At 40.0% G+C, this 24,737-nt stretch overlaps 2 protein-coding genes across 2 annotated transcripts in view; both read left to right on the top strand.

The window, feature by feature from the left end:
- The first annotated feature begins 1,171 nt into the window (after positions 1-1,171).
- On the top strand, positions 1,172-13,027 carry SMIM8 (small integral membrane protein 8). The gene is made up of 3 exons (XM_040238834.1): positions 1,172-1,238; positions 10,131-10,288; positions 11,888-13,027. Exons 2-3 carry the CDS (start codon positions 10,154-10,156, stop codon positions 12,044-12,046), a joined length of 294 nt encoding a protein of 97 aa, XP_040094768.1. The 5' UTR covers positions 1,172-1,238; positions 10,131-10,153; the 3' UTR covers positions 12,047-13,027.
- The window catches only part of CUNH6orf163 (chromosome unknown C6orf163 homolog), a 31,691-nt gene continuing 8,136 nt past the window's right edge, over positions 1,183-24,737 (top strand). Inside the window, exons 1-3 of the mRNA XM_040238833.1 lie at positions 1,183-1,238; positions 20,069-20,163; positions 22,439-22,546. Of these exons, the coding sequence (XP_040094767.1) occupies positions 22,493-22,546 (54 nt within the window). The 5' untranslated portion in view covers positions 1,183-1,238; positions 20,069-20,163; positions 22,439-22,492. The remainder of the gene's footprint in view (positions 1,239-20,068; positions 20,164-22,438; positions 22,547-24,737) is intronic.

The raw sequence follows: 24,737 nt of genomic DNA, 5'->3' as shown, positions 1-24,737 counted from the left end.
CCTTGAAAGGGCTCACAGACCACCAGTATTGTCCCTGGAGCACACTTTGGAAACTTCTAATTAAAACAGACACCTTCTGTAAACTTGAATTAATGTTCACATGGATGAAACTTTGTTTTATGCAGCTAATCCCATCAAATATAAAATCTCCTAACCCTAGCAAATATCAGATCTCTTGTTAAATATTATTAAATATTGATAATGCTATTTTAAAACAGGATTATAAAAGCTGCATTCAGACTAGCATCATTCTTCAAAGTAATTTCTTAAAAGCATCATAAAATAGAACTATTGTCTATTCATATCATTTGCATTGTACTCATATCCATTAAATTGACAAGATCTTTAGGCTTTTCTCTCTTATAATTACCTATAGTTTATGCTTTTTTTAATTAAACAGGTTCTTAGGTTTCACTTATTCTTTTACTTGATCACTTTAGGTTGATCATGATAGTAAAAGTGCTTTTCTTTGCATAGTGGTATTTGGCATCTAGGGCTTCCTGGGTAGCTCAACTGGTAAAGAATCTCTCTGCAAGGCAGGAGACCCTGGTTCCATTCCTGAGTCAGGAAGTTCCCATGGAGAAGGGATAAGCTACCCACTCCAGTGTTTTGGGCTTTCCTGGTGGCTCAGACAGTGAAGAATCCGCCTGCAATGCAGAAGAGCCCGGTTGGATCCTTGGGCTGGGAAGATCCCCTGGAGGAGGGTATGGCAACCCATTCCATCACCATCAGCAAAGTGTGTGCAAATCATAACCATAACCACATCTTGGAATTTCAAGGCACTAATAGAATGGCAGAGCACTAACTGTGCATTTGAAAGACTGTGCCCATAAAATGGGGCCCGGAGGAGACCAGATTCAAGTGTTCTTTCCCAAATCAGAAAGCTTTCCCCTTCCATTAAATAAACGTAGTTCTAGGTGATTTCTTCTTTTACTTATACAAAACACACACGCGAAACTGGAAAGTTATTGGAACCTAGGGGACTGAAAACATAAGGAACAAAAGGAAGAAACCTAAAAGGCCCCTTACAAACTCCATCCCTCCGTTGGACTGGAGGACCAGGGATTTGGAGGAGAGGCGCTAGACTCATCGCCGCAACTCCCGCGCCCCTGAGCCGCAGCCTCCAGGCTGTAGGGGCCGCTGCAGCGCCGTTTGCGGAGTGCGCTGAGACGCTCTCTCCCGCAGGAGGAGACGAGACGGAGTGCGGCGGGCGGGCAGAAGAGGTGACCCCGCGACAGGTGAGCGGCGGAAGGGGCTGGGGTGGCGGGGTCGGGGACGAGGTGGCCGCTCTGCAGCGGTCTTGACCCTGGCTTTGGCGGGCCCGACGGCCTTGTGGACCTCGCTCCCAAGTGCGTGGATTCGGACTCGGCGGCGTTCTCTCGAGCCCCTCTCTTTCCCGGCACTGTCGTCGCCACTCGGTGAACTCCCAGAGCTGGATCTGGAGGTTTCTGACCCCACGGGCCCGTGTCCCGCCCCATACGTGGACACCTCCACCCAAAGAATCTTCTCATTTTCTGGACAGTTTTTTTGGTATCCCACCTCACCAAACTCCTAATTAGGGGAAAGTGGTTTTGTAATTTTTTCACGTGAGGTTCCTCTTTTCTTTTTAACTATGTTTACAGTCCTGTGTGCCCCCTGCAAGACAATGTCTAGAACTTAATTGTATGCAGTTTCGTTTTCTGGAGGCTTCAAAGGCATCTGTCTTTGACTAATAGCAAGATGTAGTGTAGGTCCCACAATATGGGGAAGGCAGCGGACGCAAATAATACTTTACACCCTCAGATTGTTGGCAACATCTTTTGTAAATAACATTCTTTGTCAGTATCTGTCTCTAGGTATGGTTAATTTCAAGGGATTAAAAAAAAATAACTCTTTTATCTTAAAAACAACAAATGCAGAGTTCATCTTTAAAATTTAAAACCCAAAAGGGAGGGGACATATGTGTATCTCTGATTCATGTTGATGTATGACCAAAACCAACACAGTATTGTAAAGCAATTATCCTTCAATTAAAAATAAATTTAAAAAAATTAAGTGATTATAATTTTGTGCTTTGTTGGAATATTGCTGCTGCTGCTGCTGCTGCTGCTGCTAGGTCATGTCCAACTCTGTGCGACCCACCAAGCCCACCAAGCCCCCCTGTCCCTGGGATTTTCCAGGCAAGAACACTGGAGTGGGTTGCCATTTCCTTCTCCAATGCATGAAAGTGAAAAGTGAAAGTGAAGTTGCTCAGTCGTGTCCGACTCCTAGCGACCCCATGGACAGCAGCCTACTAGGCTCCTCCATCCATGGGATTTTCCAGGCAAGAGTACAGGAGTGGGGTGCCATTGCCTTCTCCGGTTGGAATATTACTTAGCCATAAAAATGAATGAAATTGGTCATTTGTAGAGAAGTGGTTGAACCTGGAGTCTGTCATACAGAGTGGAGAAAATCAGAGAGAGAAAAACAAATATTGTATATTAATGCATGTATATGGAATCTAGAAAATGGTACTGATGAAGCCATTCACAGGACAGGAATAGAGAGACAGATGTGGAGAACAGACTGTGGATGGTGAGGGGGCTGGGAAGGGGAGAGTGAGACAAATGGAGAGAGCACATTGACACACATAGGCTACCTTGTTGTAAAATAGCTAGCCGGAAGCTGCTGTCTAGCACAGGAAGCTCAGTTCAGCGCTCTGTGAGACTAGAGGGGTGGACAAGGGTGGGTGGGAGGCTCAAGAGAGGGCGGATACATGTATACATATAGTTGATTCACTGTTGTTATGCAGCAGAAACTAACACTGCAAAGCAATGATACTCCAATTAAAACATTTTGTTACATTTCTTAAATCTTGTAATGACTTACAAGTGCTGAGTCTTAGCGATTTAGGAGTGTATGGTGGACCAGGGGTTGGCTGGAACTTGAGTGACCTGGATTATCTCACTCTTCCATGGGCAAAGACAATCAATCTCTTTTGGTTTAGATTTGTATGGAAAAAAGGATTGAATTAATTGGTGGAGATGAAAATAGCTACCATCTGTTGAACTTCTGTTCTGTCCTTTAAAAAATGTTACCTCATTTAATCTACAAAGTCATTCTATGCAATAAGTAATATCCCTTTTATAAAAGTGCAAACTGAAGCTTAGAGAAGTTGTCACTCAAAAACATACACCTAATCGGTAGCGAAGTTGGAATTTGCAACAATGGTACATTCCTTTAAGACAGAAAGCTGTCTGATTCTGCCCTGAACTTGTTTATTCTAAATCAAATTATTTTTAAGGTGTCCTGCCCCAAACTTCAAGTTATTTTCTTAAATTCTGAAATAGTGTGGTATGGGAAACAAAAATAACAAGTACATTTATATATCCTGAAAGTATTTTGTCCATTTTATAATTCCCTAAGGCTTTTATTTAATTCCTGGTATTCCTTCTCACCAGTATTCTGTGATTCTGACCGTTTTTTTTTTTTTTCATTTATCTTCTGTTCAGATGCTTATTTCAAAATGAATATCTAAGGACTAAGTTTTTCACCAAAGTAAGTCATATTCTTTATATCGTGGTCTAATTTTTATGTCATGCCAGTTTTGTGCCAACAAATTGTTTAATATCAGCTGCCAAGTACATTCTGGATTATCCCACAGAGCAGGAATTTTAATAAAGGAGAGAAAATGGTTTAAAATTCCTGCTGCTTAAGATCATCTTTGTACAGTCTCTCACAATGTATTCGTTCTGGGGGCACCACTTTCACTCATACTTTAGGGTGTTGCTACAAAGAGGCTGCTGCTTCCTCTCTCATCACCTATTGCCTTCCCCAGAGAATGGGCAGGAGGAAAAGGTAAAGAATCTTTTGCTGGGAGGGACGTATGAAGTAAACGTGGTTTAGTTTAGATCCTTTTTTTAAAAAAAGCTTTTAGATTGGAGTATAGTTTATTTACAATGCTGTGTTGGCTGCAGGTGTACAGCACAATGTATGATTTAGTTAAACATACGTTTTTTCCAGATTCTTTTCCCTTATAGTTTATTACAAAACATTGAGTGTAGCTCTCTGTGTTATATAGTACATCCTTGTTGATTATTTTATATATAGTCGTGTATGTTAATCCCAGATTCCTAATTTATCCCATGCTACCATTCCCTTTTATGTAACCATAAGTTTGTTTTCTATGTCCGTGAGTCTGTTTCTGTTTTGTAAATAAGTTTGTTTGTATCATTTAGATTCCATGTATAAGTGATATCATATGGTATTTTTCTTTCTCTTTCTGACTTACTTTGCTTAGTATGATCTCTAGGTCCATCCATTTTGCTGCAAATGGCATTATTTCATTTTTTTGTTGTTCAGTTGCTCAGTTCAGTTCAGTCGCTCAGTTGTGTCCGACTCTTTGCGACCCTATGAATCGCAGCACTCCAGGCCTCCCTGTCCATCACCAACTCCCGAAGTTCACTCAGACTCACGTCCATCGAGTCCGTGATGCCATCCAGCCATCTCGTTCTCTGTCTCCCCTTCTCCTCCTGCCCCAATCCCTCCCAGCATCAGAGTCTTTTCCAATGAATCAACTCTTCGCATGAGGTGGCCAAAGTACTGGAGTTTCAGCTTCAGCATCATTCCCTCCAAAGAAATCCCAGGGCTGATCTCCTTCAGAATGGACTGGTTGGATCTCCTTGCAGTCCAAGGGACTCTCCAGAGTCTTCTCCAACACCACAGTTCAAAAGCATCAATTCTTTGGTGCTCAGCCTTCTTCACAGTCCAACTCTCACATCCATACATGATCACAGGAAAAACCATAGCCTTGACTAGACGGACCTTAGTTGGCAAAGTAATATCTCTGCTTTTCAATATGCTATCTAGGTTGGTGATAACTTTTCTTCCAATGAAGAAGCATCTTTTAATTTCATGGCTGCAGTCCTCTGTTGTGTCCAAATCTTTACTACCCCATGGACTGCAGCACACCAGGCTTCCCTGTCCTTTACCATCTCCCAGAGCTTGCTCAAACTCATATCCATTGAGTCAGTGATGCAATCCAGCCATCTCATCTTCCGTTGTCCACTTCTCCTCCTGCCTTCAGTCTTTCCCAGCATGAGGGTCTTTTCCGGTGAGTCAGTTCTTTGCATCAGGTGACCAAAGTATTGGAGCTTCAGCTTCAACATCAGTCCTTCCAATGAATATTTAGGACTGATTTCCTTTAGGATGGACTGGTTGGATTTCCTTGCAGTCCAAGGGACTCTCAAGAGTCTTCTTCAACATCACAACTCAAAAGCATCAATTTTTCAGCATTCAACCTTCTTTATAGTCCAACTCTCACATCCATACATGACTACTGGAATAACCATAGCTTTAACTATACGGACCTTTTTCAGCAAAGTAAGGTCTCTGCTTTTTAATACGCTATCTAGGTTTGTCATAGCTTTTCTTCTTTCATTTTTTAGGACTGAGTAATATTCCATTGTATATATGTATCACATATTCATCCATTCATCTGTTGATGGACATTTAGGTTGCTTACATGTCCTGGCCATTGTAAATAGTGCTGCAGTGAACACTGGGGTGCATGTATCTTTTTGAATTATGGTTTTCTCTGGGTATATGTGCAGGAGTGGGATTGCTGGATCATATAATAGCTCTATTTTTAGTTTTTTAAGAAGCCTCCATACTGCTGCACCAGTTCACACTCTCACAAACAGTGATGAAGGTTTCCCTTTTCCCCACATCCTCTCCAGCACTTATTTGTAGATTCTTCAATGATGGACGTTCTGAACAGTGCTAGGTGATACCTCACTGTGATTTTGATACTCTGATAGTTAGCAGTGTTGAGCACCTTTTCATGTGATTTTTGGCCTTCTGTATGTCTTCTTTGCAGAAATGTCTATTTAGGTCTTCTGCCCATTTTTTGTTTGGGTTGTTTGATTTTTTTTTTTTTTTTTTTTGGATATTGAGCTGCCTGAGCTATTTGTATGTTTGGAGATTAATCCCTTGATCCTATGATTTGTAAGTATTTTTTCCCATCTTTGGTTGTCTTTTCATTTTGTTTATGGTTTCCTTTGCTGTGCAAAAGCTTTTAAGTTAATTAGGTCCCATTTGTTTATTTTTGTTTTTATTTTCATCACTGTAGTAGGTGGATCCTTTGGGATCCAAAAAGATATTGCTGAGACTTATGTCAAAGAATGTTCTGCCTGTATTTTCCTCTAAGAGTTTTATAGTATCCAGTCTTAAACTTAGGTCTTTAATCCATTTTAAGTTTATGTTTGTGTATGGTGTTAGAGAATCTTCTAATTTCATTCTTTTACATGTGGCTGTCCAGTTTTCCCAGTACCAATTGTTGAAGAGACTTGTCTTTTGTCCCAGAGAGACATATGAAGTAAATACAGCTTAGTTTAGATCTTTTTTTATAGGCAGGTATGAAAAATGCATGTCTCTTCTATTAAAAAAAACTATGTACACATTTCTTATTTAAGGGAACAAGAAATGGGTGATGGAAAATAGTGAAGAAGAATAAGAACGGGGCACCTGGACAGATTGCACAGCCATGGGGTGGCCCCTGGGATACCTAACTTACCGAGTGTTCTAGAGGTCAGCCGGTGCAGAAATTAACCACCAGACTGGCCAGCAGCAGTGTAGTGTCAAGTTCCTGTCATCCCTGCTAGTGTGTGTTTGTGTGTGTGTGTGTGCATGCACGCGCATGTGCACGCTAGAGAGAGTCCCCTTTTTAACACAATAAATCCGGGTCCTGGCTTAAAAATAAACTCATCTTGAAAGCAAAGATATCTAGAGATTGATCCATATCATATGTGAATAAGTAAGTGTGATTTACCTCGCACTTTGCAGTGGGGAAAAAAGAGAGAGAAGTGGGAGAAAGTGATGGGGAGACTTAGAAGCTCCAATGGATGTGTGTCAGATGGTAACTCTGTTGGAATAGGTTGTTGCCGTGCTTTGCATTTATGATTAGTTCTGTAGCTTTTAAAATTAGAGCTTCTATCAGCTCTGATGAACACACCTGTGAAGAAACCACTAAGCTTTGCATTGTATGTACTTACTCAGCCACCACGTCTTGCATGTCCTTCACAGTCATATTCCTACCATCCTGTGGGCCGGGCCTGTGCAGAGATATAAAAGAACACTCTCTGGCATGGAAACTCTCATTTTGTTCTGTTCTTATTGCTACCTAATAAGTCCCTTTTTGGCCCCAGTAATCTGTCTCTTTTTATTTAAAGTATCAGTCAGTCATTCAGCTCAGTCACTTAGTCGTGTCCGACTCTTTGCCACCCCATTGACTGCCGCACGCCAGGCTTCCCTGTTCATCACCATCTCCCGGAGCTTGCTCTAACTCATGTTCATCTAGTCCGTGATGCCATCCAATAATCTCATCCTCTGTCGTCCCCTTTTTCCTCCTGCCTTCAATCTTCCAGCATCAGGGTCATTTCCAGTGAGTCAGTTGTTCGCATCAGGTGGCCAAAGTATTGGAGCTTCAGCTTCAACATCAGTCCTTCCAAAGAATATTCAGGACTGCTTTCCTTTAGGATTGTCTGGTTTGATATCTCTGCAGTTCAAGGGACTTTCAAGAGTCTTCTCCAACACCACGGTTCCAAAGCATCAATTCTTCAGCACTCAGTTTTCATTATGGTCCAGCTCCACATTTATGCATGAATTAAAGTCAGTAGTTCTAAAGTGTAAGATTCTAAAATAATTTCCAAATCAAAGATTTGTCATATTTATGGAGTATTTTGCCATACTGTAATAGAAATGCACTGACCAGTCCTAAGAATAATAAATGTATAGTTTTATATTTAACTAAAATAATATTGGTATAATTATTTTCATAAATATAAGGGGTACATGTGTGTGTGCACACGTGCACGCACTTAGTCACTCAGTCATTTCCGACCCTTTGTGACCCCATGGACTATACAGTCCATGGAATTCTCCAGTCCAGAATACTGGAGTGGGTAGCCTATCCCTTCTCCAGCAGATCTTCCCGACCCAGGAATTGAAAAGGGGTGTCCTGTATTGCAGGTGGATTCTTTACTATATGAGCTACCAGAGAAACCCTTTAATTTGTAAAAGTCCCTTTCAATAAACATTTGCAGTAGTTTCCAACCTATGTATTCTTTAATTGTCATTTCTGGCAAAGAGTTTAACATGAACAATTTAACGTAAATGAAATGTTGGTGTCTAGAGTTTATAGTATAATAAATACTACCTTGATTGCTTATTTACTTGTTTCAACAAAGTACATGTAGGTTCAGCTAAGGAAAGAGAGAATCTTGTGCAAATACAATATATATATAGCTGAGAGGCTATCTCCCAGGCGATAGACCTCAGGAAGATCCCCAAATAAAACTTATCTTGCAACTTTAAGTTTGTGCATTTTTCTTCAGTTTACAGTTTCAAGAAATTCAGATAAGAAATGTGCATGTGAGTGAACCCCTGGTTCAGCAGAAAACATTGGAGTTTTTTGGTAACCTTGGGCATGATGTGTTGGAAGCTTGTGCTGGCTGAACAGATTTCAGGCATATTATGGAATTGTTTCAGAAGTTGTCTGTAGTGGGAAAAAAATCACTGTTCCAGTAGAGAAAATTAGTAACTTGAATGCTGTTGAAGTTTTTAAAAAATTGCTAGTTACTGTTTGAATGATGTGTTAAATGCTATTGAACTATGTTTTATGAGTTGTTACCTCATATAACTCATGTCCAAAGTGGACTTCAAACAAGAGGTAAATAGAGGTTGATGATCATTCTTTTCTGCTGTAATGCATCATGGTCGGAAGAGATGAGACCACTTGTCATTGGCAAGTCAGTTAACCCCCAGGGCTTCAGAAATGTTCATTTGCTCCCCAGTGATGATGAAGCCAGTATACATGTCTAGAGAACATGAGGTTTATTTCATGAATAACTGAGAATGGTTGGCAAGAGGAAGAAAGGAGTGAAAAGCAAGATCCTCTTGCTGATGGACACCTTCTCTGCCCAGCACACTCCTGTGTTTGGATCACGTGTGTTGAGTTTTCTCATTGACTAATCTTTTTCACTTTTGAAAAAACTGAACTCCTTAAGTTTCTCCATAAGTAATAAGGTTGCAGAAATATTGCTTTTATAAAAGACTGTAAAATGGAAAACTTAATACTTGAATATACAAAGCCCCAACAAGTGTTTAAATGTGAGTGTTTGACTCATTTCATAACATTTACTGAGGTTTCGGCATTTCCCCCAAAGAATTTTATTATATTGTCATGAATCCCAGCCGTTCTTTGGAAAGTTTCTTTCTCTATCTTTTCCCTTCCAAACTTCCCCCCACCCACCCCACCAGCATTCGGTGGCAGGATTGGTAAGAATAACCTTTTGCCCAGCAGTATGTAGAAGAAAAATATATTCACAAAGTGTTGACATTCTAGCAGGGAGAATCATAAGCCAAAAGACATACTTGGATCTATTAGGATAGGTCCTGAGTAATTAATTAAGGAGGTAGCATAGTGTTTGTTGCCAGAGAGCAGGCAATAGAGAACCAGAAGCCAAAAGACATACTTGGATCTATTAGGATAGATCCTGAGTAATTAATTAAAGAGGTAGCATAGTGTTTGTTGCCAGAGAGCTGGCGATAGAGGAGGAGTAAGGACAGCAGCTGCTCACCCCTCCTGCATGGCACTGGTGCCGGGGTGACCCTGTGGAGGGAGGCGGAGGGAAGGGAAAGTGGGAGAGGAGTCAATCTGCAGGAGGAATGGAGCAGAAGAATGCTCATGCTTCTTAGGGTGGTGTCCTGAAAGGGCTGTTGGAAGGTGAGGAATGGTGAAAATGGGAGGAAATTAAGAAGGTGTGGATAACCCACTGGCCATTCCTACCCTTAGTACCCCCTTCATATAAGCAAGATACAGCATGACTCATACCAACAAACAAATTCCGTAGGCTCCTGGGAAAGTAGGAAAACGACTTTTGCCTACCTCGCTAGTTCCACGAGATGAAAAATAACCATTTTACCAAAAAAAACCTAAAGGCCATTTACAAAGTACGTATTATACAATGTAATAAAAGAATTGACTGTCACTTTTGGTATATATCTAGACTGGAATTCGAAAAAAAGACTGAATGTAGAATGATTTTTTTTAAAGAGCATTATTAAAAAAACATAACTTTGAAGGGAAAAAAAGTCTCTTATTTTATTTTTAGGTATTAAATCACTGTTAGTCAAGATGTCTTCAGCACCTGAGCCTCCAGCCTTTAAAAAGGAGCCGCCCAAGGAGAAAGACCTGGGAAACGTAGGGCTCAGAGGGGTCCGCACCACAACCTTATTTCGAGCTGTGAATCCTGAGCTCTTCATTAAACCTGTAAGAAATACATCCAGGATAAGACTTTATGTTCAATTTACCTAGGCTTTCAGAAATAGAAAGTTCTAATTTTCCTGTAATATTTGATTTTATCATGGAAATTTGATGTTAACTAGTAAGACCTCTCTGTGGATAAGAAGCAGATGGAAAGAAAATCTTAAATGCTGTTTCACTAAATATACATATAAAACTAATTATTTTGAGGGTGTTTGAGAAGTTAAATGGTAAATAGTTGAATTTTAATCAACTGATCAAATTCCTGTTTAAAATTTTATTTTAATAGCTGCATTGATTTTAAGGAAACTTGTTTGATCAGGTACTATTAAGTAAATAAGACCTTCCATTGAAACAAAACAGAATGAAAATCTGATCAGTCAGTCTACAATCCTAGGCTTATTAATAATATTTTAACCTAGGAGATTTAGCAAACATATATTGAAAAATATGAAAACATGCATTTATACACTGTTAGGGAGTTAACTAATATTTTTGTAGCAAGTTACTGAATACATTTGATTTGTTAAGTTTTATTTTTTGAAAAATGCAGATCAAGTCATAAAATTTACTTAAATGTTTGAATTTGATTAGAATTTTAATAACATAGTTACCAGTATAGAGAGTTAAATAGGTCAATTTAGCAATCAAATCATTAAATCAAGGTAGACTGTCTTAAAAACTTTGAACTAATGTGTTTTTTCACTTGCCAAGTACAGTTCAAGAACTGCAAAAGTAAGCTGCTCTGAGTGAGTGGCCTTTCTCAGATGTCCATCCCACTGAAAAAGTTTGACCTTGATTTTTTTGATGATTAAGAATAGTAATGAAACAGAAGCAGAAATGATGACAGAAGCAGAAAATACGGAATTTAAAAGCTTTTTTAAAAAAAATTCAGGAATTCCCTAGCTGTCCAGTAGTTAGTACTCTGCCTTTTCACTGCCAAGGGCCCACGTTCAATCCCTGGCTGGGGAACTAAAATCCCCAAAAAGTGTGTGGTGTGACAAAAAAAAAAAAAAGTAGCATCCCTTTGCCTCTTAGGGTCTTGGATTTTACACAGCAAATCAGAGTTATTGTAACAGCATATCTGTTCTATGACTGTGTTTCTTGAGGTAATAGAATAAGTTCCCAGAGAAGGGTGTGTCTGTTTTGCTGTACCTGGTATATAACATGAAAGGCTTTCTGCCAGTTTTTCATGATCCTGGGTGACAAGAAAAGCATGTAGACTTCATTCCTCACTTCTTAATAAAAATAACAAATTTAAGGTTTGCAGATGGGAAACTTGGGCCCAAAAAAGTTAAGCAACTTCTTCACAACATAGGTAACTGAAAATTTTGCACTGGACCAATTTCCTTCTAAAGGTGGAGGTCGGAGATGTCCCACCTGCGAAGAGAAGAAGGAAGAGTCTTCCATAGCCTCTAAGTTATCAGGAGTTGAGTTAACGGAATAAAGAAGTGGATACATATTAGAGATGAAATTTTACCCTAGGAATGCTGGTGTGGTACTAAAGCCTTGGCATGACGAGCAGGAAGTGCAGGAGATATTTGAGTCTCCTCAAATGATTGGTCTTATTGAGACCTTGTGATTTTTTTTTTTTTTCTTTGACAGAACAAACCTGTAATGGCTTTCGGGTTAATAACCCTTTCGCTTTGCGTGGCTTATATCGGTTACCTACATGCGACGCGGGAGAATAAGAAGGACCTCTATGAAGCTATTGATAGTGAGGGACACAGTTACATGAGGAGGAAAACGTCTAAATGGGATTAACTGAGCTGGTTGCTGCAGATGAAGTTTTACTGGGGGCTCTGAAGTCTTCAGCTGAAGATTAGGACCACACAGTGTCTTGCTTGTTGTTCCAGAAGATGCTGCTGGGGAAGAAGGATGGCAATTGCAGCCAGACCCCTAGAGTGAGTGTTGTCCTTTCAAAATGGCAGCCATTATTGCATTCTTTTTTCCACAGAAAGAGCTGTTCAGTATTTTAATTTTATTAAATCCTCTTTTAAAAAGTGCCATGAGAATGGAAGTCATTTTTGTAAATTATAAAGTTCTGTCCAATAAAAGTACTGCTGCTCTTAAATTTGCATGGTATTGTTAATATTTCAAGGGGAATGTGCATTTACAGCTGTTGTGAAGGTTTAGTTTTGCTATTTGCAAAGGCAGTGTTCTTTTTCTACCTGGTGAAGAAGAAAATGAGTATAAATTATTATAAAGCCTGCAGTTAAAAACAGTTTTTACAGAATTACAGATGGGTCATGTATTTCAGTTTTCTATTTCAGCTAATTTTGGTCCAGATTTTTATTTTAGTTGAAAAGATACTCCCACTCAATTACTAAAATAAGGATTACATGAAAGAATAACCCAGAGTAATTGGAGTTTGTCTTTAAAAAAAATAACCAGACAGTATGTTATACTGAGTATGATGTTTTTATTTGACTACAACTAAATGTTATTTATTTTGTTTTCATTGTAATTTATTATTTCATTGTTACTTGTATTTCATTTCATTGTTACCACTGTAATTTAATGTTATAATGATACTATAAATGTAAGACTGAATGTTCTTATAGTTACTTGAAAACTAGAACTGCTCAGTAGATAAGAAGGTCTAGATTTAAAGTAACCATAAGTATATGGGGTTTATCTTATACCTTTCTGATAAGGGTTCTAGATGTGTTTTATTTCTAGATATTTACCACATTCTCCAAATCATTGGAATTGCATCTTAGTAAATAAATCTTGTCTCTGAAATTTTGTTTCATTTATTATTAACAAGTAAAATAATTGCACAGGCAGAGTTTATCATCATAATGTAAGATTTAATTTCCAGTGCTTTATGGTAGTTTTGTAAGATACATGAAAAAGTAATTATGTCTGATTTGTAGATATTAAAGAGCTTACCTAATTGAGTTATCTGTATGCAACTAAATTAAATCTTTATTACTGACCCTTAAATATTTCTTTGTGAGGTCTCTCTATATAGTACACTTCATACAGTTTAAATACACTTAGGTAGTATACACTACCTTTTAATTTAAAGTATTATCTTTTGCTGTTGGTTCGTAAAGAACTAGAGTTCTGTTTTCAACTCATCATCATTAGAATTCTTCTAATATTCAACAAAAGAAGTTACTGTTTGGTGGGGGAAGTATTAGTGAGCTGTCAAGAGTTACTGCAGCAAAGAAGGGCTGCAGGAACTGGGCAGAGGGCAGCCTTAAACCACGTGACTGTGTGAGTGAACCAGGGTAGCAGTAGATTTCACAAGATGCACAGCTGCGAAAAATAGTGCAAGGGAAGAATTCCATTGAATTTTAGAAACAACCTGACTTCCCTGGTGGCTTAGATGGTAGAAGTGTCTGCCTACGATGTGGGAGACCCAGGTTTATTCTGTAGGTTGAGAAGATCCCCTGGAGAAGAAAATGGCAACCCACTCCAGTATTCTTGCCTGGAAAATTCCATGTACAGAGGAGCCTGGTAGGGTACAGTCCATGGTGCTGCAAAGAGTTGGGACAGGACTGAGCGACTTCACTTTCACTTTCAACCTGTGATACTGTTCATAGGTCTGTTACAAGTTGTGTAGTACGGTCTTCTATGTGCAGTGTCAAAGACTGCTTGGCTGTGGATGTTTTCATTCCTTCTCTAAAGGAAAATGAGACAAAGTCAGTGGTCTAAGGAGGGGGTGCTCAGGGCAAGATGTTTACAGCATCTTGGAGTCTGGTAGGAGGAATGTTTTCCAGTGCAGGAATCTGGTTGAGATGGGGCAAACTGTAACATAATAGATTGTCCTGAAGCAAGTATTGATAAATGAACTACTGGTAAGCTGTAAGCAACCTCTTAGCCCAGGGAAGTAATTTTTTCTGATAAAAGAGCCATTTCCCCAGAAGAGCAAGCAGTTTAGTTGTTAAGAATTTCCCAGTGTAAACAGTGAAGTTATTTATTGTTTAATAGCCTTATCTTCTGTAAGGCAACCAATCTGTCCCAGTTTTCTAAGCAAGGAGGGGATTCTTGAGATGCAGTTCTTTCCATTTTAAAACAAGGACAACAAATGAATTAACTATGATTTTAAAAGCCAACCTTAGCAATTTTGAGTGCTTGCTTACTGAAAATAATTTTTCCTTTAAGGTACTGTGTGATTTTCCCAGTTTTATTGCCCTGACACAAAAGTATTATAGATAACCTAAAAAAAATTAAACTCCCTTTTTTTGTTCTGGCCTAAAAAATCAATTCTTTAAGTAAACCATTTAACAGAAAGTATGATAGACTGAATAATACACCTCTTTTCCCACACCACCCTAGAGATGTTTGAATCCTAATTCCATAACCTGTAAACATGTTCCATTATATGACAGAAGGGTCAAGGTTATACCAATAACCTCAGATATACAGAAGACAAAACCCTAATGGCAGAAAGTGAAGAACAACTAAAGAGCTTCTTGGTGAAGGTGAAAGGAGAGTGAAAAAACTGGCTTAAAACTCAACATTCAAAAAACTAAGATTGTGGCATCCAGTCCCATCACTTCATGGCAAATAGGTAGGGAACCAAAACAGTGACAGGCTTTATTCTTTTGGGCTCCAAAATCATGCAGATGGTGATTGCAGCCAAGAAATTAAAAGATGCTTGCTCCTTGGAAGAAACTTATTGGAAAAGACCCTGATGCTGGGAAAGATTGAGGGCAGGAGGAGAAGGGGGTGACAGAAGATGAGATGGTTGGATGGTATCATTGACTCAGTGGACGTGAGAGAGTGAAGTATAGGCTAGCCTGGCATGCTGTAGTCCATGGGGGGTCACAAAGAGTCAGACACGACTGGGGGAAAAAAAAAAAAAACATGGCAGAAGGAACTTGACAGATGATTAAGTTCAGGATTTGAAATAGGGAAATGACCCTTTATTATTTGGGTGGGCGTGATATAATCACAAAAGTCCTTATAAGAGTGAGGCAGATGATGAGAGGAAGAAGCAATGTCACCCTGCAAACAGGAGGATAAGAGGCTATATTGATGCAAGTCCATGGGCCAAGGAATGGGGACGGTCTCTGGAAGCTGGAAAAGGCAAGGAAACAGATTCTCCCTGATACCTCTAGAAGGAACCAGTGCTGCCGACACTGATGTGGACTTCTGACCTCCAGAACTGCAGAATGAATTTGTGTGGTTTTAAGCCACCGAGTATGTAGACATTTGTTACAGCAGCAGAAGGAAACATATAGGAAGTATCTGGGAAATGAAGAGGTGTACCATGCTGCCTTTTGTCATTATTTCTAGTTGCTTTTATGAGCAAAGCTTGTCTTACCTAGCAACAGTTGCTAAGTAAGTTAACAATTTAATCTAGACTCTAGGAGGGAGCAGCTGCTTAAATCTTCCCAAAACCAGTGCCCAGAACTTCTATGGGCAGAAGCTTTCAGTACCATTACCACTAGGCATATAACCACTTCCTAATCATGGTGAATCATTTAATCCTGACAAGCCTCTAGTCTTCAAACCTTGAATCTCTTCTGTTTTCTCAAACTTGAACTTTTCTTAAAACTACTTTTTCTAATCCTAAGAGTGTTTTAATTGTACATAGTAAAAGACAACTTTAATTATGATCAGAAATCCAAATTATACAAACTTTGTTTGCTGTGCTGTTTGTAATAAGATAATTCCCCCAGCCCCTTTTGGGGAAACCTTCAAACGAATCCATGAATACAAGCCATTTAAGACACGGTTTTACACTCACAAAGATATACTGGGTAAGTGACTTTGCTGGTTTTCTTTGTCCTAATGTTTCATAGCATTGTATGTCATTCTTGTTGTATAGACTTTGATCGGCTCGCCTAACCAAAGCTCCTTGTCCTGCAGATGTGTGTGTTTGGCATGAGAAGAATATGGGTTGAAATCCTGCTTCTCCACTTTCCACTTGTGTGCCTTGGCAGGATACTTAGCCTCTCAATCTGTTTCCTTATATATAAACAGTGATGTTAATATAATACTTTTCTTGCAGGTTTCTTTTGAGGCTTTAATGAAATATCCATACCTATTCTAAAGCCTGGCACATAATAATAACTTGGAGTTCTTTTTGCCCTCGCCCATCCTTGGGCACTCCATACACATAGGAGAGAAATATCTCTAAGTAACACCTTAATAAACAGATGGAAGAAACTGTGTTCTTTGTTAGTACTGGTGACATAAAATAGATTATAAATAGCATGAGAATATGTACTGTGTATATACTTCTTTTATCTTTTAAGTCCTCCTTTTGTATTTAAAAACATTTTAAGTATAGCTGATCTATGATGTTTCAGGTGTACAGGAAAGTGATTCAGTTTTATATATATATATATATGTATTATATTTAATATATTTTATATTAAATTATATATGTATATATGTTCTCTTTCAGATTATTATCCATTAAAGGTTATTATAAGATATTGAATATAGTTTCCTGTGCCATATAGTAGGTCTTTGCTTATCTATTTTATATATAGTAGTAGTATCTGTTATCCCCAAATTCCTAATTTATCTCTTCCCCCTATATATGCACTTCTAATAAGCAAATCAAATTTTAATTACAGGTTTCCTTTTCTCCTCATTCCTGTCAGGTTTTCAGTCAGGTTTTACCCCTTGAAAGTGTTTTCCTGAGTACTCTCAAATCCTGTCTTTAACGTGTTAAATGAGTGGTGATTAAATTTTACTCCTGATCTTTGAAAATGTAAGAAGCTATAGAATGGAGAGTGTTTTGAAAAAAAACTAAAATGTAGAGGGAGATCAAATTGGGGTCATCCTCTAAAAATATCAATACCAAAACTGATTACTGATTTTAACTTTTAGTAACTGTGTAGTGTGACTTATTAATTATAATCTCTATAATGAGTTGTCTTTTTACACCCAGAACAGTGGATATCCATCTTTAGATATGCTTTTTTTGGTTGATTCCTTATGCCTCCTAGTATATCTGAATCAAAACATTAAGTGGATAAATTAAAACATGTATAAATGCTAATAAGTATTGCAGAGGGTAGTTCTCAACATTGGCAGTGTTCTACAGAACTTTTAAATCCAAACACAAACTTCATTGGATTTAATACTGTTACGAAGTCCAAATTCATTCTACTCACTGCATGACAGGCCAATAAATCAGATGAGTTGTTGGGGCAAAGAAGAACGACTTTATTCAGAAAGCCAGCAAACAGAGATGGCAGCTTAATGTACCAAAGAACCTTCTTAGTCCTTTCAGAATGCAGGCATTTTTCATATTAAAAGGGGAGGAGGGGTGGGTTGGTTGTTGCAAACTTCTTCCTGCAGGAATCCTTTGTTCTTGCAGTTGTCCATTATGGGTCAGTTCATGATGTTCCTGTAAACCTCCAGCAAGACAAATCTTTTTCTCTGTTCTGCAACTTTTTGGCTCTACATGAATGGAAAAGTGTTATACCTTTAAAGGTCAGAACCTTGAGAGCAGGCTACCCTCTATATTTCAGGCTATAGGCAACATTTTTCACTCTAAGCAAAAGCAATTGAATACAAAGGTTAAAGTAAAACGAAAACATCTAATATGGAGTCAGGTTTGTTCTTCCCTACTACAATACTAATCCAACACAGACCCACTAAATTAGAACCTTCAGAATTGGCCCTCAGCATGTGGCCTTTTAAAAAAACTTTTCCAATATTTTTTATATATTTAATAGGTTTTTATTTGGAAATAGTTGAAGACTGACACATTTTAAAAATAGAACAGAGTTCCCAACCAGGTTCTCTCATTGATGCCTTACATAACACTGGTACATTGTCAAAACCAGGAAATTGGTGTTGGAGCGATACTGTTAAGTTAGGTGCAGACCTTATTTGTTCTTTTTTCCTTGGTGTGTAGTTTTATTAAATTTATCACATGTAGATTCATGTAACTGTCACTACAATCATAACACAGAAATATTTCTTCACCACAGAGAAACTCGCTCATGTTACCTCTTAATACCTCCTCATTTAAACTCCTGGCAACCACTAATCTGTCCTCAGTCACTATAATTAAAGCTCTTTGACAATGTTTTATATATAAAACATATATATATATAATATACTATATTCTCTATATATATCCTGTGTGTGTGTATAATCATACAGTATATAACTCTTTGAAATCGGCTTTTTCACTCAGCATGCCCTTAAGATCCAAGTCATTCTTCATATTAATAGTGTGTTCCTTTTTTCACCATTAAAAAAAAGGTATTTAGGGATCCTGTTGTACAGTTAGAGTGGAGAACGACTAATACAAAGTACTGGAACTTAAGTATAAAAAAGGATAATAGCAGCCCACACTTGTATCACATTTTTATGAAGTGCAAAACTTTGCCAGTCCATGCTTAGTCCGACTGCTCTCTAAATCTTTCGTAATTATCTCTATACAATGTTGGGCCTGTGTAGTATATGTCCATCCTCCTCATAGTACTCACTGCTTTATACTTTTAGACTCTCTGATAATCTAGTAGCAAAGACTGTTAAATCAATGCCAACTAATATGTATTTCAGTTTCAGGTAACAGAAACACAATTCAGACTAGACTATTTATAAAGGAGGATTTCTTGACCCTTATAACAGTGGTACCCAAGAGGGATCTGGTACCAGGGCTGTCAGTCTGTCCACACTTGCTGTCTCCATGCGTTGGCTTAGTCATTTTACCAGTGCAGCCAAGCTTACTCCAGCAACTGAGAAAGGAGTGGAAGTGGTTCCAAACTGCTCTAATCACCTTAATATCTCCAGCTTAGAAACCTTAGAGGAAAAGAGCTCTGTTCTCCTTATAGCCTTATATAAAATAAAGAAAAGCGTGTGTTGGGCCAGGGTTGAGTCTGTGCTCTAGTTAATGGGGCCTGGAAGGTGGGGAGCGTGTGATGGGCCACTAGGTTGGCTGCTGTGATTGGCAATCCCAGAACAGGTGAGGGAGGAAGTTCTTGAGGAAAGTGAGTCCTGTTACCAGAAGGAGAAAATAAAGTCTGTCACTGTTTCCTCATCTAAAATAAAGTGATAGACTTTATTTTCTTGGGCATCAAAATCACTGCAGATGGTGACTTCAGCCATGAAATTAAAAGACATTTGCTCCTTGGAAGAAAAGCTATGGCAAACCTGGGCAGTGTATTAAAAAGCAGAAACATTACTTTGCCAACAGAGTTACATCTAGTCAAAGCTATGGTTTTTACAGTAGTCATGTGTGAATGTGAGAGTTGGACCATAAAGAAGGCTGAGTGCTGAAGTATTGATGCTTTTGAACTGTGGTGTTGGAGGACTTTTGAGAGTCCCTTGGACCGCAAGGAGTCCAAACCAATCAATCCTAAGGGAATTCAATCCTGAATATTCATTGGAAGGACTGATGCTGAAGTTCCTATACTTTGGGCACCTGATGCGAAGAGCTGACTCATTGGAAAAGATCCTGATGGTGGGAAAGATTGAAGGCAGGAGGAGAAGGGGACGACAGAGGACGAGATGGCTGGATGGCATCACTAACTCAGTGGACATGAGTTTGAGCAAGCTCCGGGAGCTGCAGTCCATGGGGCAGCAAAGAATCAGACATGACTGAGTGACTGAACAATGACTAGAAGTGTGGGTTGTGGTGAAGGGGACTGAGTCCATCCAGGTCTAACCGTGCTGTGAGCTCCTTCCTAATCAGTTGGGGGAATAACTTCCCTCTTTCACTGGAAGCTTTAGAGACTGAAATTTCCCAAAAGGATCTCTTAGATAACTTTAGTGAATAACTTGATAGCATTGAAAAAGAAAGCCAAGATACAGTCCGTGGATATATGTGATGTTTTTTCCTCTTCCACTCCACAGATATTGGGAAAGATATTCTGAATAAGGAAGAACAGTTTCAAGAGGATGCACTCAAAGAACGTATTGCACAGGCAGAAGCTGACATATGGGCTAAGGTAAAGGAAACCGGAAATCAGCCTGCATGCCTCTTGGCAGTTCTTTCTCTTTGAGGGTTTGTATGAAAGAGTAGAGACAGGCAGGGCTGACTTTGAATGCTGGTCATCTGTGGGGCAGGTTCTTCAGCTCTGTAGTTTTGGCATCTTCAAATGTGAAAGAGGAATAATAATAATACTCTCTAGAATTGTTGAGAAAGTTCAATGAAATGGCGTGCCCAGCACACATAGATGCTGAGTAAGAAGCAGAAATCATCAGGAGCTTCCACCCTTTTAAATTGCCCCTGCATGTGGATGACTCTGGCTCCCTTTATTCTCATTGAATTAAAACTTCAAAAAAGACATTCTTGTTGATAATTGTTTATTATTGCTTAATATTTAATATGTAGACCATCCATTTGTGCAGTGTGTAATACCCCAAGTGGCTTTTTTCCCAAAAATTGCATCATAGCTAAGTCTCTTTTTCAACCCTCTCCCAGCTCCTCTTTGCTCCAAAGTCCTTGACACCTTGTCCACGTGACTGCTGAAGGCCATGGGAGCAATTTGAGTGCCTTGGAGCTCACAGTCAGATCCCAGACACTTCAATAAAGCAAAACCTCTATCCCCCAGCTCACATTTCTTCCAGAAATAAAGAAAAGGCTATACGTGACTTCCCTAAAGAGGATTAACACTCCTTGAGAGCAGGATAAGCCACAGAGCTTAGAAGTTATTTCTCAGTTTCTCTATAATATATACATCATAGCAAAGAGTATTGGAATTGTCCAGTGTTAGTTCCAGCAAAAGCTTTGTATGAAAGTTCTCCAAAAGTACAAAATGCTTCAGTGTGAAGGGTAATCGATATAAAAGTCTTTGTAGTCATTTATCCTTATCAATAATAATACAATTTAAATTGACTGTGAGCCATTAATCATATCCCCTAATACAAGAGAATGCTTTTGTGAATAATGTACAATTTAAATATAAGTTTATCTAATGTTCTGGGCATTCTTTTCAAATAAAATAATGAAACATCTTTCTGAAGACCCTGATGCAGGGGACACCCTGCTTATTTAACTTATATGCAGAGTACATCATGAGAAATACTGGGCTAGAAGAAGCACAAGCTGGAATCAAGATTGCCAGTAGAAATATCAGTAACCTCAGATATGCAGATGAAACCACCCTTATGGCAGAAAGTGAAGAACTAAAGAGCCTCCTGATGAAAGTGAAAGAGGAGAGTGAAAAAGTTGGCTTAAAACTCAGCATTCAGAAAATGAAGATCATGACAGCTGACCCCATCACTTCATGACAAATAGGTGGGGAAACAGTGGAAACAGTGACAGACTTTATTATTTTGGGCTCCAGAATCACTGCAGATGGTGATTGCAGCCATGAAATTAAAAGATGCTTGCTCCTTGGAAGAAAAGCTATGACCAACCTAGATAGTGTATTAAAAAGCAGAGATATTACTTTGCCTACAAAGGTCCATCTAGTCAAAGCTATGGTTTTTCTGGTAGTCATATATGGATGCGAGAGTTGGACTGTGAAGAAAGCTGAGTGCTGAAGAATTGTTGCTTTTGAACTGTGGTGTTGGAGAAGACTCTTGAGAGTCCCTTGGACTGCAAGGAAATCCAACCAGTCCATCCTAAAGGACTGATGTTGAAGCTGAAACTTCAATACTTTGGCCACCTGATGTGAAGAACTGACTCATTGGAAAAGACCCTGATGCTGGAAAAGATTGAAGGCAGGATGAAAAGAGGACAACAGAGGATGAGATGGTTGGATGGCATCACCGACTCAATGGTCATGAGTTTGAGTAGACTCCGGGAGTTGGTGATGGACAGGGAGGCCTGGCATGCTACAGTCCATGAGATCGCAAAGAGTTGGACACGACTGAGCAACTGAACTGAACTGAACTAAATGCAGGGGCTCGGGGTGGTACTCAACCTCCCTTCTCAGCAAATTTCTGACTTTGTACATTTTTCTACTTCTCTGTATTTTCCATAATTTCTTGGATGAACCTACATTACTTTGATAGTTAGTCAACAAGACATAGAGTGCCAAATTAAAAAGACCACCCAGCAGCCTGCAGTAAAGCTCTCCTGGGCAGCTCCTGAAACAGTAATGTTAGCCAGGGGCCAGGGCTGTGTTAGGGACATCTCTGCCTGAGATAGCAGTGTGCTGTGGGAGGTCTGAGATTGGAATAGAGCCAGTTAGTGGGGCCCCATGGTGGTGGCTAATTTTCATTAAACACGAAAACCTGATGTATATTAACAAATAAATGAACTCTCTTTCAAAGGCTGATGAACGCCAAAGACAAGCAGTGAAGAAAGCCCTCGAAGAAGCAAATGATATGTACAAAATGCAAATCCAGTTTCTGAAAGAGGAACATGAAAAAGAGTTAAAGGTTTTTTAAAAAATTATTATTCGGGTATAATTGCTTTACAGTTTTGTGTTAGTTCCTGCTGTACAACAACATGAATCATCTCTAAGTATACATATATCCCCTCCTTGAGTCTCCCTCCCATCCATCCCCCATCCCAGCCCTCTAGGTCATCATAGAGCACCAAACCGACTTTCTTGTGCTGGGCAGCAGCTTCCCGCTAGCTGGCTGTTTTACACATGGTAGTGTGTATATATATCATTGCTACTCTCCCAATTCCATCTCACCATCCTCTTCCCCTGCTGTGTCCACTTGTCTCCTGAGGTTTACAGGTTTTTATAGTGGCCTGTTTGTTGCCTTTTAAGAAGTACTTAAGTTTGTAAAAAGCTCTGGCAAGGGAATGGGAGAAAAACAATCATACATAAAGTCTAGATGAGTACTTTATGGATGTTGGTTGGGAGGCCCAGGATTTTTACAGAAGAAATCCTGGTCTCTATGGCAAGAGCGATGATTGGGTGCAGGAGAATCCCTTTGACATAATGAACCATAATGAATGGCCTTGGATGAGCCCAAACCTTTATGGGGTTAGATATGAAGGAGGCACCCCTGCCTGTCAGTCTCCACATCTCTTGTCACTGGCTCTTCTCCTCTTACTGCCCTTTCTCTGAATCCTCAAACCTGTACTCACCACCCTCTTTCCCACCTTGGAGACCTTGTCAGCATGTTCTTCCTGCACTTCATCAGACACCCAGCATCACTGGCCAAGGGCAGCCTTACCCCACCAGCTCTGTGCTGACAGCCATACACTGTCCTTGTCACCCGCCCTGTTTCAAAGCATCCCCACCCAGCACTGGTGTAGGTGCACAGATGGGAGGATTGATTACTCGTTGAATGTCTGGTCTCCACACTCCGCAGTCCCTACAAGGACACATCTGACTCACTGCCACCATTATCCTGGGGCCAGTGTGGTGCCGTGACTGTAAGTGCGAAAGCGGGCTGGACAGAGGAAGCAGGCTCTCTGATTGCATCCTTTTCCCTAAATCTGCATTTACTGCAGTGATAAGGGAGACCCCTGAGCTGTTTCTCAGGTATTTCCTGCAGGATCAGAAGTCTCACAACAAGGGAAACTCTTTGCAGGCTGTACCTGGTACCATTACACAACTGCACGACTTGGGGTAGTTAGTAAACTATCAAGGCAGAGCCCCAGGGTTCCTCACACAGTTCAGTCTAAAAGCTGCTCAAAGGAAAAGCACACAGCACTCCTTTCACATGTGGGTCATGGGAAGGACAGGACACAGTGCAAGGTAATGATTCCTGGGCAGAGGCTGGAGGGAAAGCAACAGAAGTGTGGCCGCAGTTTGGCCTCATTCAGCAAGAACGTAACTCATAAACAGTTCAGGGACCACAGGCCCATTTGTCCATTGTTAATGCCATGCACACCTGTCATTGATCAGCTCTGTACTAGGGAGATTAAATGGACCATGCTTGCCCTCAGAAAACTTGCTAGTAGGAAAGAGAGCTCCATCCCAGGGCTCCTGAAGCGTGGTGGGCCCTCCCTACCGGACACCAGGGGCCATGGTCCCTGAGGGCCTGGCTGCAGTGGACCACTGCCCATCCTCGATTTCAGTTCAAAACATGAGGAGCGCTTATAGCATGTCTGGAGAGGCCTGCTGCTCACCCAGCAGGGACAGAACGGCCACACTGGTTTTTGAACAGTGAAATACTTCTCTATCCGTTGATAAATCACCATCCCCAAGCCCACCCTGGACTTCCCCAACCAACAATTTCAAGGGGTAACCATTTCCATGTGTGGGGGGCCTTATGTCCCTGCTCTGTGCTTCAACCAGAGGACAGACATTTTAAACATCACTGCTGGCATTAGGTTGTGACAACACAAGGTAACTTAGATGTGATGCCTCTTTCCAGGAGCTCACATCCCAGTCTTGCTTTAAGTCATTTGGTGGTACCCCATATAGTCTTTAGGGGCTTCCCAGGTGGCTCAGAGGGTAAAGTGTCTGCCCGCAATGTGGGAGACCCAGGTTCGATCCCTGGGTCGAGAAGATCCCCTGGAGAAGGAAATGGCAACCCACTCCAGGACTCTTGCCTGGAGAATTCTATGGACAGAGGAGCCTGTTAGGCTACAGTCCACGGGGTTGCTGAGAGTCGGACATGACTGAGCAACTTCACTTAATCACATATAGTCTTTGGTGGCTCA

Source organism: Oryx dammah, unplaced genomic scaffold, assembly GCF_014754425.2.
Source record: "Oryx dammah isolate SB20612 unplaced genomic scaffold, SCBI_Odam_1.1 HiC_scaffold_4, whole genome shotgun sequence".
NCBI lineage: Eukaryota > Metazoa > Chordata > Mammalia > Artiodactyla > Bovidae > Oryx > Oryx dammah.
The sequence above is the reverse complement of the archived record's forward strand: the minus strand, read 5'-3'. Positions and strand labels throughout refer to the sequence as shown.

Excerpts from the sequence above, each read along its gene's own strand:
- SMIM8 (XM_040238834.1), top strand. The coding sequence starts at position 10,154 with ATGTCTTCAGCACCTGAGCCTCCAGCCTTTAAAAAGGAGCCGCCCAAG. Across the intron at positions 10,289-11,887 it reads CTGAGCTCTTCATTAAACCT|AACAAACCTGTAATGGCTTT; the intron begins GTAAGAAATACA and ends TTTCTTTGACAG.